We start from the raw sequence: 13,247 nt of genomic DNA, 5'->3' as shown, positions 1-13,247 counted from the left end.
CATGTTTCTGGAGACTTTGCAGCATACTCAACTCAACAGAGGCTTATTCACACTATAAAACATAAGCCTATACACTGAACATGGACACTGTGCCAATGTAGTGCATTTAATGGAGACATAAGCAGAGACAAGTTACTGTTCTCTGTCAGCTTTGTGTATCCCTGTCATGTTTCCTTCACTTTCACTGCTTTGCCATGCAGCCCTATATGGACTATGATCATTAGTGTGGCCGCAGGGCCTGCTGGTCGACACAAGGCAGGCTCTAGTTGCACAATAGTGCTCCTCTTGTGGCTGGGCTGGCCTCAACACTTGGCTAGCGGCTCTCTTATTGTGGTCCACCAGTGCAACCTCAGCATTTCTGCCATTTAGAGCGTTCTCTTCACTCTCTCCTTCTTTCCTTCCTTTCTTCTCTTCGCTACCTTAAGCTTAGCTAACGTCCTGGACTCTCCATGTCGGGGCAGAAAGCTGTGGTCTCGGACTCCTTTCTCTTGACCGTAATTAACACTTCCACCAAGCCATGGTTGTGCAACAACAACAAGATTCCTGTCTAGACTGGCATTGGGTGCCGGAGATGGGGTCAACCATGGCGGGCCCAGTTTTAAGGTTGCCAAATTCAGTCGTTTTAGTATGTATATCAATGTCAAGGGCATTGGAAATAGACGTGGAAGCTGTCTGACTTGCAAGGGATTGTTGTGTCAAGTGCTGCCCAGTTTACGATGGCTTTGTTTACGATGTGATACCATGGATTTTTGGGAGTTCCTTTCTTTATAAAAGCCTTCGCAATGCTTCAGAGTCTCCTATGTAGAATTGACGTCAAACCCTTAGCCGTTTTTACCTGAGCACCTGAGGGATGGCAAACATAAAGAAGTCGTGGAAGATGATGCACATGGTCCCAGTAAGGAAGTAAGGTCCGAAGTTCCTGGCCAGTGTCCTCAGCAGACAGAAGCCGGAGCTCTGCTCCTTCTGCAGCTTCCTGAGTATCTGGGCCTGGTCGGGCAGTCTGGTGCCCTGCGCCACGCCTGCCGCCATGGCCTTCTCCTGCCTGGAAAAACAAAGAGACAGAGAGGACATCTGTGTAAGATGACCCTTAATGGCACCCGTTTTTTTAAATGGGAAACAGATAGACAAAAGGATGAAAAAAAATCAACAACAGTCGTTGTTGTTAATTTGACACATCTCCGATGCAAAAAAGGGAAGACTTTTCAGCAGCTGTAATAGGCATTATCCTGCTCACACGTGAGTAGAGGAGCACTTAACGCAAGGTTTTGGAATTTAACAACGGGATCTTCAAAGCTTGTGTGTGTTAACAAGCGTTGGAATTGACACAGGGCTAGTGTCTTGACGTTACAGTATGCTGTCCTTAGGGGACTTCTTTTGACATATTTTCGGACTTAAGTGTCCCTTAGTGAGACTGCTTGTTTTTCGATTACAACTACACAAGCTCCTCAAGGGACCTTGATCATCTAGAGTTCTAGGCAGACACTCTTCTGAAGTTTAACCACAATGTCAATGTCAATGTCATAAAATTAAGTTGATTGATTCCTGAGCCTCTGAAGCTACAGAATTAGTTTGGCGAGAGTATGCATATTGTAATTGGTTCTTACTGTTGCAGTTTGGCACATTCTGTTGTCCACTCCTCTTCCAGATCAGAGATGATCTTGTCCGATGTGTCCTCTTCCCTCAGGTTCCACAGGTCTTCAGCTTCCAGAGGGGTACGATAGCCTTTAATCACCAGCCTGAGGGAGCATAGATGATACACTGAGTGTACAAATTGACTTGCACCTGGTCAGTCTATGACTTGGAAAGAGCAGGTATTCTTCAAGTTTTGTACACTCAGTGTATAAGTTACACACAAACACACACGTACATTATAGGATTTACAGTATACAAGGTTTTTCAAACAAGTCAACATGTTGTTTGAGAGTTTCATTAAACCATCTTACCCAGTAAACCACCAGAAGAGGATCTTCGACAGGAAAGAGGCATCCTTGACTGGACATGGGTTCTGAAACAGATTAGAGGGTGAATGTCACTGACTTTGACCACCATGTAAACCTCGCAATGGTTAAAGGCTTTGGTAAAACATAGGACTCCTCTGTGGCTGACTGTAATGGTTCTATGATGTACTTGTGGAGTCTATTTACTGGATGCTAATGAGTTTAAACAGCATGATACAGTGAGTTTGTCCTCAGTGGAGACTGCATGTGTAAATAGCTGAAGACTGTGGACAGGAGTAAAGAGTTAGTGTTGGAGCTAGGGTTGGGAGGAGAATTTGAGGTCCATGCTGGATGGAAATGTGTCGTCACTGTGGCACCACGCTGAACACACACACTACCAATTTGTGCTCTCACTCGATCTTTGACCACCTCTCTTCCCTTTACCGCCCCCTCACCGGAGGTCTCTCTCTCTCTCTCTCTCTCTCTCTCTCTCTCTCTCTCTCTCTCTCTCTCTCTCGCTCTCTCTTTCTCTCTTGTTGTGACTGACTATGAGAATCTCTGACCAAGATGTGGGTAGAGCAGAGAACACACTAGGGTGTGGCTCTTGCACCAGGCTGTGGCTTCCGGTCCTCTGAACCTCACTACCGCTGGCTGACCAGGACAGATGCTGAGCGACATTAGGAGTTTTTTTGCGACAGTTTGTTTTCTTGTTTTTCTCTCAAGACACAGTATCATGTCATATCATGAACTATATAGGCTTCACTGTAGCTACCAATACCAAAGTCAGGTTGATTAGAACTGGAGTTGTTATAGTCGCTGTGTTTTTTTGGTCGGAACATGATTCTTCAGTCTTTTTTTGTTATTGGACCGACCGTGAGAGAGTATGATTCCCTAAACCGCATAAATACACAACTGCGTTGGTGTAGTAGTGGTGTAATGGTCGTAGCATGGTTCATGTACAACGGTGGTGTGTGAGTCATATGTATGGAATGGACAGAGTAGACAACACACACACATTCATTCATTCACACTGTCCTCATAGGAAAGTGGGCAGAGAGAGGAAGTGAATCACTTGAGCTTCCACCAAAAGGGAGAGTGTGTTGACAACGAAAGTCGAAAACCACAAGATGGCTTCTATTCTCAATCCCAGTCTCAGCCCAAGCATTCTCTCATGTTGTTTTGGAAGGAGAGAGCATTTTGACGGAAATGAAATATAGCCCACGTTCTGATCTAATGCCTACCTTGACGAGGACGGTTTTTCCCTCTGGAGGCTGGTCAGCGAAACAACACAGGAAGAGCTGGGCCAGTTGGAGTGAGAAGTAGGAGAAAAACGCTATGTATCTCACGATATCGGTGGTGATACCCTGTTAAAAAAGAAAACAGTCAATATTACATGATTGGCAACATTATCATTGTCATTGCATTTCTCCTGCAACATATAGTTGTGTAACTATTTGTGGGTTACTGAGACATGCATGTCTTAAGTTTTAAGACATAGGGAAATGGGTTGGTTACACACGACATTGTAACTGTGGCAAACCTATGTCAAAAACAAAACTAACATTTTCTTTCATCAAGGAAATCATGTTTCAATTGAAATGCTCTGTCACAACTAGGAAACAATGTATCATTAATTGCGTTAGTTGAAAAGTGCATTGCTGTGGCACAGGAACTTTTTTTTTCATCAGTGTGGGTTCGCTTGAGTTTGTCAACATGCAAGCTTTTCTTCCCAGATGAAGATTTCAAGATTTCCCATACTTGAACTCAACATAAGGCACACTATATAGGACAGGATATGGTTATATGCCACGATCACAGACAGCCTCAATAAAGCTTATTTTGAACCGTAAAGCCAAATGGTGAAAAACCAAAGTCTTTAATATGTCGCTTTATATAAATGAAGCAATAGTAAAAAGCTCCCTGCAGTCACGCGACGACCCATATCTGTAAATAGAGAGATTATGGGTGAAGCAGAAACAAACCAACAACCCTCCCTCACTCTCTCACTCTCAATGGAAGACAGCCAAAACAGTGATATTAACCACGTATGTCAAATGTGGTTTTCACATGTTATTCTTAACTTATAAGAGACCAGCAGGGATGCAGCCAGTCAATATGCTCTCAATGGTGCAGCTGTATAACTTTTTGAGGATCTGAGGGCCCATGCCAAATCTTTTTTGCCTGCTGACGGGGATGAGGCATTGTCGTGCCCTCTTCATGACTGTGTTGGTGTGTTTGTACCATGATAGGTCCTTAGCGATGTGGACACAAGCTCTCGACCCGCTCCACTACAGCCCCGTCGATGTGAATGGGGGAATGTTCGGCCCTCCGTTTCCTGTAGTTGTTGATGACAACCTCACACTATGTTTCGCCCAGAGTGGAGATAGGGAGACCAAACTAGATCCGGCCGCACAGTGAAAACAGGGTCAGGATGGTATGGGGCTAGGAGTGGGTGGTAACATAGGTCAGTTGGTCTGACCAACGAGCCGAGGGAATTGGGTCTGCAAAACCAAACCAAACATGAACTCTGTACACTCAGACTTTTTAGTTTTGCACTAAAATGTCTCTGCGCTACATTGAGACACTTTATGTTGAGATACAGGAACTGTCTTATAATGTTGTTGCTAGTCTACCAGAAGACCTGTATCAAAGTTTGTCCAAATGATCAGTGCTGGTGGTGGCCACGTGTGTGCACGTTTACACTATATGTGTGCTTCTGTGTATGAAAATGTGTCTGTCTATACACTGAGTGTACGAAACATGCTCTTTCCATGACATAGACTGACCAGGTGAATTCAGGTGAAAGCTATGATCCCTTATTGATGTCACTTGTTAAATCCACTTCAATCAGTGTAGATGAAGGGGAGGAGATAGGTTAACGAAGGATTTCTAAGCCTTGAGACAATTGAGGATTGTGTATGTGTGCCATTCAGAGGGTGAATGGGCAAGACAAAATATTTAATATTTGAACAGGTTGTATGGTAGTAGGTCCCAGGTTTGAGTGTGTCAAGAACTGCAACGCTGCTGGGTTTTTCACGCTCAACAGTTTCCTGTGTGTATCAAGAATGGCCCCCCACCCAAAGGACATCCAGCCAACTTCACACAACTCTGGGAAGCATTGGAGTCAACATGGGCCAGCATCCCTGTGGAACGCTTTTGAGACCTTGTAGAGTCCATGCGCTGACAAATTGAGGGTGTTGTGAGGGGAAAAGGGGATGCAACTCAATATTTGGAAGGTGTTCTTAATGTTTTGTTCACCCGGTGTATGTGTCTGTGTTGAGTGGATAATACACAGACACTACATTACCAAAAGTATGTGGACACCTGCTCGTCGAACATCTAATTCCAAAACCATGGGCGTTAATATGTAGTTGGTCCCCCCTTTTATGCTATAACATCCACCATTCTTCTGGGAAGGCTTTCCACTAGATGTTGGAACATTGCTACGGAGACTTGCTTCCATTCAGCCACAAAATAATTAGTGAGGTCAGGCACTGATGTTGGGCGATTAGGCCTGGCTCGCAGTCGGCGTTCCAATTCATCCCAAAGGTGTTCGATGGGGTTGAGGTCAGGGCTCTGTGCAGGCCAGTCAAGTTCTTCCAGACCGATCTCGACAAACCATTTCTGTATGGACCTCGCTTTGTGCACAGGGGCATTGTCATGCTGAAACAGGAAAGGGCCTTCCCAAAGAAGCACAGAATGGTCTAGAATGTCATTGTATGCTGTAGCGTTAAAATTTCCCTTCACTGGAACTAAGGGCCCTAGCCCGAACTATGAAAAACAGCCCCAGACCATTATTCTTCCTCCACCAAACTTTACAGTTGGCACTATACATTGGGGCAGGTAGCGTTCTCCTGGCATCCGCCAAACCCATATTCGTCTGTCGGACTGCCAGATGGTGAAGCGTGATTCATGACTGCAGAGAACACATTTCCACTGCTCCAGAGTCCAATGGCGGTGAAATTTTGACCACTCCAGCTGACGCTTGGCATTGCACATGTTGACCTTAGGCTTGTGTGCGGCTGCTCGGCCATGGAAACCCATTTCATTAAGCTCCCGACTAACAGTTTTTGTCCTGACCTTGCTTCCAGAGGCAGTTTGGAACTCGGTAGTGAGTGTTGCAACCGAGGACAGATTATTTTTATGCGCTACGCACTTCAGCACTCTGCGGTCCCGTTCTGTGAGCTTGTGTGGTCTACCACTTCGCGGCTGAGCCGCTGTTACTCCTAGACGTTTCCACTTCACAATAACAGCACTTACAGTTGACCGGGGCAGCTCTAGCAGGGCAGAAATTTGACGAACTGAGTTGTTGGAAAGGTGGCATCCTATGACGGTGCCACATTGAAAGTCACTGAGCTCTTCAGTAAGGCCATTCTACTGCCAATGTTTGTCTATGGAGATTGCATGGCTGTGTGCTCGATTTTATACACTTGTCAGCAACGGGTGTGGCTGAAATTGCCGAATCCCCAAATTCGGAGGGGTGTCCACATACTTTTGTATATATGGTGTATTTCCCAGTAGGTCGGTCCGTCCCTATTAAAACAATTTAATCCATTTTAGAAGAAGGCTGTAACATAACAAAATGTGGAAAAAGTGAAAGGGTCTGAATACTTTCGGAATGCACTGTATAGTGTATTTCCCAGTAGGTTGGTCCTAGACAGTGTTTGCTGGCTGCTCCTGCCCATAAAGGTGGTGCTGACGTGCCTCTGGTCTGACCCTGGGCTGCCATGTTGTGTTTCTGTCTCACCATCATTATTGGTTTTACCTCAGAGCTGTCGTTAGCTCTGGCCTAAACACTACGTGTGGTAATGTCATACTGGAGGCGATAAGGATGTGATACGGATGTTTCTAGAAATGCAAATGCTGTTACCGCTAGGACAAATATGAGGACAATGATTGCGGTGTCTGGAAGGAAGAGACACCGGATGAGAGGAGGGGAGTCTAGCAATCTACACAGGCTTTAGGGAGTTGGCGGTGTCTGTCATCCACCCTGCCAAAACTGCAGGGTTTCCTCTGTCGATTTTGGGGAGGCAATGCGTCTATACCCAAGTAATGCAAAGTCTAGACTAGAAAACCCTTGGTTAATTTTGTGGAGTTACGAATAAAGCATAGCAGACACAACAGCATCTCTATATCAAGCTATGCGATCTCTAGTCTCTAAATCTAGACTATGGGTAGACAACCCTAGACCCTAGACAACCCTTCAGGCAAACTCTGGTTCTGCGGGGTCACTGAGTACAAACCTAAGCAGACATAACAGTCAGGATGTAGAAGTAGCATATCCATCCAAGTAAATTGTTTCCTATGTTACAAAATGACTGTGTGTCATGACTATTTTGACAATAGTCTCTATTAACCTACATTCATATTCGGTTATAGCTTGTGAGAATAATTTTGACTACTTGTAACATCAGTCATGCAGATATTGAGTATCTTAGTGCCTGTGTCATTACACATGCTATTTCTCCTATAGACAATGGACAGTAAAGTAATCTTCTACTACTACTACTACTACCGTACCTCGTACATAACCAGCTGGATCTTTGCCCTTAGGGGCACCAGGGAACACACCACCGCCAGGACCCAGAACAGGAAGAGGAAGACGGAGGAACGACAGCCTCGTATCCTCTCCAAATGGATGATGCAAATGGCCAGGACCTGAGGAGAGAGTGAGAGAGTGGGAGAGTGAGAGAGTGGGAGAGTGAGAGAGTGGGAGAGTGAGAGAGTGGGAGAGTGAGAGAGTGGGAGAGTGGGAGAGAGGGAGAGGGAGAGTGGGAGAGTGGGAGAGTGGGAGAGAGGGAGAGGGAGAGGGAGAGGGAGAGAGAGAGAGAGGGAGAGGGAGAGGGAGAGTGGGAGAGTGAGAGAGTGGGAGAGTGGGAGAGTGGGAGAGAGTGAGTTTCGCATGACTTGCATTACAATGGACAGTAAAAGTCAAGCGAGTGCTTTGAAAGGAGAGACCCCCGACTGCGGACTGGCAAGCAAGTCTACTTTGAAACTGAACTACTATTACTTTGAAGATGAAAATTAATCCCTCAATAAATCCTCTGTATCAGCATTCACTATCATTCCCAGTAGTCTCTCTGGGGCTGAGAAGAACACTGAGAAGAACCAATGGCTAAATAGAAAACATTTGTAAGGATTGGATTTGGCTTTTGTTGGTTTTGGAGAAAGAGGTTAGATTGGGATTTCCCTGACCACAGACGCAGCTGTTATCCTGCTGACTTCCTTCAATAAAACAACAGATGTATAATACTATGTCCTCCACCTCTCCTTCCTTCCATCCCTCCATCTATGCATTGCTTTTTGCCTTAATTGCACTATATTTATTTTCTCTCATTCAAAAACGTCTTTGAACTGTTCTATTTTTGTTCGAAAACAGGCCGTCATTGTAAATAAAATACAATTCTTAACTGACTCGCCTGGTTAAATAAAGGTTTAGTAAAATAAGTAGATAAAACAGGACTGATTCCATGTTTTGGGGCACCACTGTCTGTCCGAAAAAGCCCTTGTCTTTCCACGGACTGTGTTTTGGCTGTAATTATCTCTGACTGTCTGTAGTTTGGTCAAGTTGAGACTTCATCTTGCCTCGCCAGCTCATCACTAAAAGGAGAGTGTGGTTCTAGAGTTGCATAAAAGATACCATACTGGTTGCATCGGATCGGGATGGATGAGCCATCAAAACCACTGAACTGTCCTGTTTTTAAGCAACCAGCCGTGATTATAATAACGTTTGATAGATCAACAACACCATAGAAACACTGTATATAGTAGAGATAAATATGGTGGTTGTTGTGTTCATTTTCAGTTGCTACGCCTATTGCCTGACTAGCCACATTGCAGGCAAAGAAACAGCCACCAGCCTCATAATTCCCAGTATAAAACTCTTGATAGATCAACGACACCATAGAAACTAGCCTGGTCCCAGATTGGTTTGTGCTACCTTGACAACTCCTAAGGTCATAGTGTGGCAAGACTGCACAAACAGATCTGGGACCAGGCTAGGTAGAAACACTGTATGGAAAAATATATATGCTGGCTGTCAGGTTCATTTTCCAGTTTCTATGCAGCTTGGCCTGTTGCCTAACTAGTCACATTGCGAGCAAGAAATGGCCATTCCCTTCTGAGAGGAACCCATTGCCTTGAATGGAAGTCAGTGGGTGGAACTAAGTCCATTACTAAAACCTAACTCAATGCCCTACCTAGTAATTATACTGGAAGTCTGGGGCATTGGGGCGGAAAAAGAACTCTGCGTCATGGTGTCGCTGATTACAGCAGATGGCGTGCCTTGCAAGCAGCTCTCATGGTAGGAAGGGAGAGCGACCATGACCACGAACTGGGGTGAGTCTGGTGAAAAAGTTCCCGTACATTGACTGTATATGGGTCAAGAAAAACAACTTCGTTTCTTTCGGACACAGTGTTCCTTAGCTTTACGTATGGGAAACCAGGGGGTGGTGGCGGCCATTATGGTTCTATGTCCAGAAAATGATTGGACTTGGCTTTTTATTTATTTAGCAATCAACGGTAAATATCATGGCTGGTTAACTGTAGCAAGGTCTTGGATTTCAAATCCGGGTCCATAATATGATAATAAGTGACCTTTTCAAAATGGATGCCTGGTATACCTGGTACAAGAGATGCTTTCAGTATTTCTTCACCCAAACAGTCGCTGATATTGACCTAAGAGTCTGAGGTGACCACAGGTGGGCCAGGATGTCTGATTTGGAGGGACTGAGTCTGTGCAGCACTTGTGTTCGGCCTCTGAGGGAGAGGGGAGTTGTGGGTAGGGAGAGGGGGTTTGTGGGTAGGGGGGGTCATGGCTCTGTGAGTCAGCTACAGGAGGCACACTGCCCTACATCCGGCCTCCTCCGCTCCTCCCTTCCTCTATCCCCAACCCCTTGATATACTCCCCTTCACAGTAGTAAACAGGACTTTATTCTATCTAGCTGGGCCACCCATAGTGCACTGCACTGCTCTCCACCGACGTTCTTCTCATCCTGATCCCAGTACTGTAAATCTTAGTGGGGAAGATGATTTGAGAGTAGAGTACAGTATGTCTTTGTAATCATGAGTCATTAGTAAAAGCTGTCACGCAAGTGTTTATCGACAGAGGTCATGGAGTGTGTTACTTAGTCCCTGCCCTCTCAGAGTAAATCAGGAGTAAACGACTCAAGCTGCTACTATACGCATCCACCCCCCAGGATCTGCTGTCAAGGAACCCTCTTTGTTCACGATTGCTCTCTCCATCTACAATGTTTCAGTATCGCCGCTTGACTTCTCTTCCTTGACAGCAGATCCTGGGGGTGCATTAAAAAAATATATAATGCATTTCACCTGCTTAAATAAAGGTGGGGGGGGGGGGGAAGCACCCTGCCCAGGATCTGCTGTCAGGGAAGAGAAGTCAACAGCAGATACTGAGAGGTAAACAGTAGATAGAGAGAGAGAGCAATGGTGAAGAAAGAGGGTGAGACAAGACAGAAACTGATACAAAGACATTGGCTGATAGTTACAGTACTTACCACAGTCACGCTGCGTATGATGGGACTGAGGAGGAAGACCATGTGGTTTTGGATCTCATGACTCCGCTCCAGAAGAATGTAGAAGAACTCCACGAAGCCAAAGGAGGCCAGGAGGAACCCCAGCACCTGGAGGATGAACAGACACAGGGAGGTAAGAAGGAGAGTGAGTTCTACAGTACTGTCATTGTGATCGATTTAAACGTTTTGGTTACTGGGGAAACCAGAAAAATGCATCTTCAGCACCTAAATGACAATCTGGACATAGACTCTCAAGAGATTCTGGAACTGTCAATCCATATTGTCAAGCCGCATGTCTCCATATTGTAAGTATTTTATATACTTTATACAGACTGAAGTATAACCACATGGAACATAGCAGTGAAAAGTGAGAAGGGACCAAGACATTTAAATGTACATGTAACCCTCTTGGAGTGCCATGTATGCCATCCTATAAACTCTTACGTCCGTCCTGTAAACTCTCCATGCTTTCTTGATTAAACTCTCTAAACCTTCAAGGCTGATTTCCCCTCCTCTTGCTCGCTGAGGCATGAAATTGTCCCCGGCCGGCCCTATATAAACACACCACATGGTGCTTGATTTTCACAGTACTTCACACTCATATTATTTTATGGCAGATATGGTCGCTGCACTCGAACACTCGTCTGGTCTTGTATAATGTTAATGTCTACTCTTGCAGTTTGGTTTAAGGCTGGTCTTAAGGCTCAGGACTGGTTGGCGCAGGCTGGTTGGACTTTCGGGTCGAAACGTTGCACTGAATAACACTACAGGAGCATCCAACGGTGTGTGGGTACTGGGTATCTATTTTTCTTTCATGACTTTACTTTTTGTACCCTGCATCTGGATGTGCTTATAAACTCAGGCTGGTTTGGCTCATAGAGATCGAATGACTAGAATGGACAATTCAAGTCAATGTTCTGTGATTATTGGACCGACCGTTGACCATATTGGGATTCTATTGGTTGGCTCACCATCTTGGCGGTGCAGAGAGTAGAGATTCGGATGCATCCACAGTCATGGCAGTAGAGTTGGAGGGCATAGAAGGGCGCCAACAGCCAGAGGTAGATGCACGGGAACCAGACCAGCACCGTGTTCTGGAAGCACTCTGTCAGGTCCGGTTTGTCCGTGTACCACGTTCGATTCCAGTCCTGGGAAAGACAAAGATAGACCCATTAATGATATGCAGTGTAAAATTAGGATGGTAGAGAGAGGAGGAGGAGGTTTCTGCACCTTTCTCTGCACTGAGTAGAAGTCATTTCTTTCTTGACTCAATACAGATTTACATTTATGAAATGGAGGATTGTCCATTGTTCTCATGAGTTCATTTTAGGTACAGAATTTCTCATTCAGTCTCTAAATTGGCTGTGTTCAAATAAATAGAACTCAACCAATTTTCCTCCAAGCTTTGCCTACTGTATTGTCAACTTGATGAACGTCAATTTGATATATTAGTCTAACAGTTTACTCCTGTCAGGGTATTAGCCTAGTGACACATTATTGAGGGAAAGGATTGTTACATAAACTGCTTGAAGCAGGGCTGAGTCCAGTCCAGAGAAACTGGACGCTGGCTTCAGTATAATGTCCCAGTCTGTGTATCTAGGCAATGGAGAGTGAAACCACAGCAAGTCAACATAATCTGTGTGTGTTGGTTGAATGGTTGGAGCTTGGGAGTTTTTCTTCTTTTTTTCTAAAGAGCTGAGTCAGTCCTGGAATTTTTTTTACCCAAGGCTCCAGCACGTTAAAAAAACTTTCCCCTTTGGAAGGGCGAAGTCAGTCAAAATATTACAGTACATGATGACGATACAAATCCACTTAGACGACAGTGGGATGTATCCTGTTTGTGTGTACTGTTGGCCGAAGTTGCCAAATCCACATGCATCATGCCAGCCTGCAGCCCCGGCGACGGTGGACTGAAAAGGAAAGAAGTCTGACTGTAAAAGCACCAAAATACTCTTAGCCTCTAAGTGCTCTGTAGTTCTCTCACCTCTCCCTGTTTATCACCTCTAAGCCCACTAACGAGGGGCTGGGTGTCTGGCTGCAGTCTGCAGTTTGGAGGAGCTAGAGGGGCCTGCAGAGTCGCGAGAGGAAGTGGGTTTAACTACTACGGTCGGTTGGACTTGTTGAGCGGCGGCACTGCAGACTCTGAGCATTGTGAATCATCCACACACACAGTAGCTTGTAGCAGCAGGGCAAGGCAGACTCCCAAGGGTATAAAGGAGAGTAACCACAATTCATAACAGATGCATGTAGGGTCATTACGCAACAACAACACCAAATGTGGTACTATACTGTAACAAATGTGTTATTCATTTCAGTTTCGTTTATCTATCCCACAAGGGGAAATTCTGCTCCTACTACATAAAATACTCCAGATCATGCGTGAGGAAATTCATCCAGCTACTGTATATTTTCTCTGTGTAACAGATATTCTTCTGAAGTGAAGTGAAATGCTAGATGGCTATTGACCCAATGAGTGGGAATTTTTTTCACAGTCTCTCCTTGGCTCCTGTTGTCAATTTAGGCCTGTGAACAAACGCTTTTACAACTTTTATATAAGAATCGTAAGTTGTCAAACAAACTCCAAAGGTTTTTTTGGGTCACCTTGCTCACCATTTTGGTTTGGATGGAAATGGAAGGTCTATTTTTACCTATCAAACGTAGTGATGTGAACTGAGCAGAGAGAGCCTGCATGGACTGTGTTGTGCACCGTTCAGTTATCTGAGAGAAATTATACATTCTGATTCCTTTTTTATATCATTCAATTCTTTACTGTAAT

At 44.9% G+C, this 13,247-nt stretch overlaps 1 protein-coding gene across 1 annotated transcript in view; it reads right to left on the bottom strand.

Moving 5' to 3' along the window:
- abcc6a (ATP-binding cassette, sub-family C (CFTR/MRP), member 6a) overlaps positions 1–13,247 on the bottom strand; it is a 38,320-nt gene that overhangs the window by 16,814 nt on the left and 8,259 nt on the right. Inside the window, exons 2-8 of the mRNA XM_041838919.2 lie at positions 11,443–11,619; positions 10,454–10,579; positions 7,458–7,595; positions 3,179–3,301; positions 1,944–2,005; positions 1,605–1,736; positions 836–1,042 (exon numbers count right to left, since the gene is read on the bottom strand). Of these exons, the coding sequence (XP_041694853.2) occupies positions 836–1,042; positions 1,605–1,736; positions 1,944–2,005; positions 3,179–3,301; positions 7,458–7,595; positions 10,454–10,579; positions 11,443–11,619 (965 nt within the window). The remainder of the gene's footprint in view (positions 1–835; positions 1,043–1,604; positions 1,737–1,943; positions 2,006–3,178; positions 3,302–7,457; positions 7,596–10,453; positions 10,580–11,442; positions 11,620–13,247) is intronic.

This window comes from Coregonus clupeaformis, chromosome 20, assembly GCF_020615455.1.
Source record: "Coregonus clupeaformis isolate EN_2021a chromosome 20, ASM2061545v1, whole genome shotgun sequence".
In the NCBI taxonomy this organism is placed as follows: Eukaryota; Metazoa; Chordata; class Actinopteri; order Salmoniformes; family Salmonidae; genus Coregonus; species Coregonus clupeaformis.
This window is presented reverse-complemented; position numbering and strand designations above follow the sequence as displayed.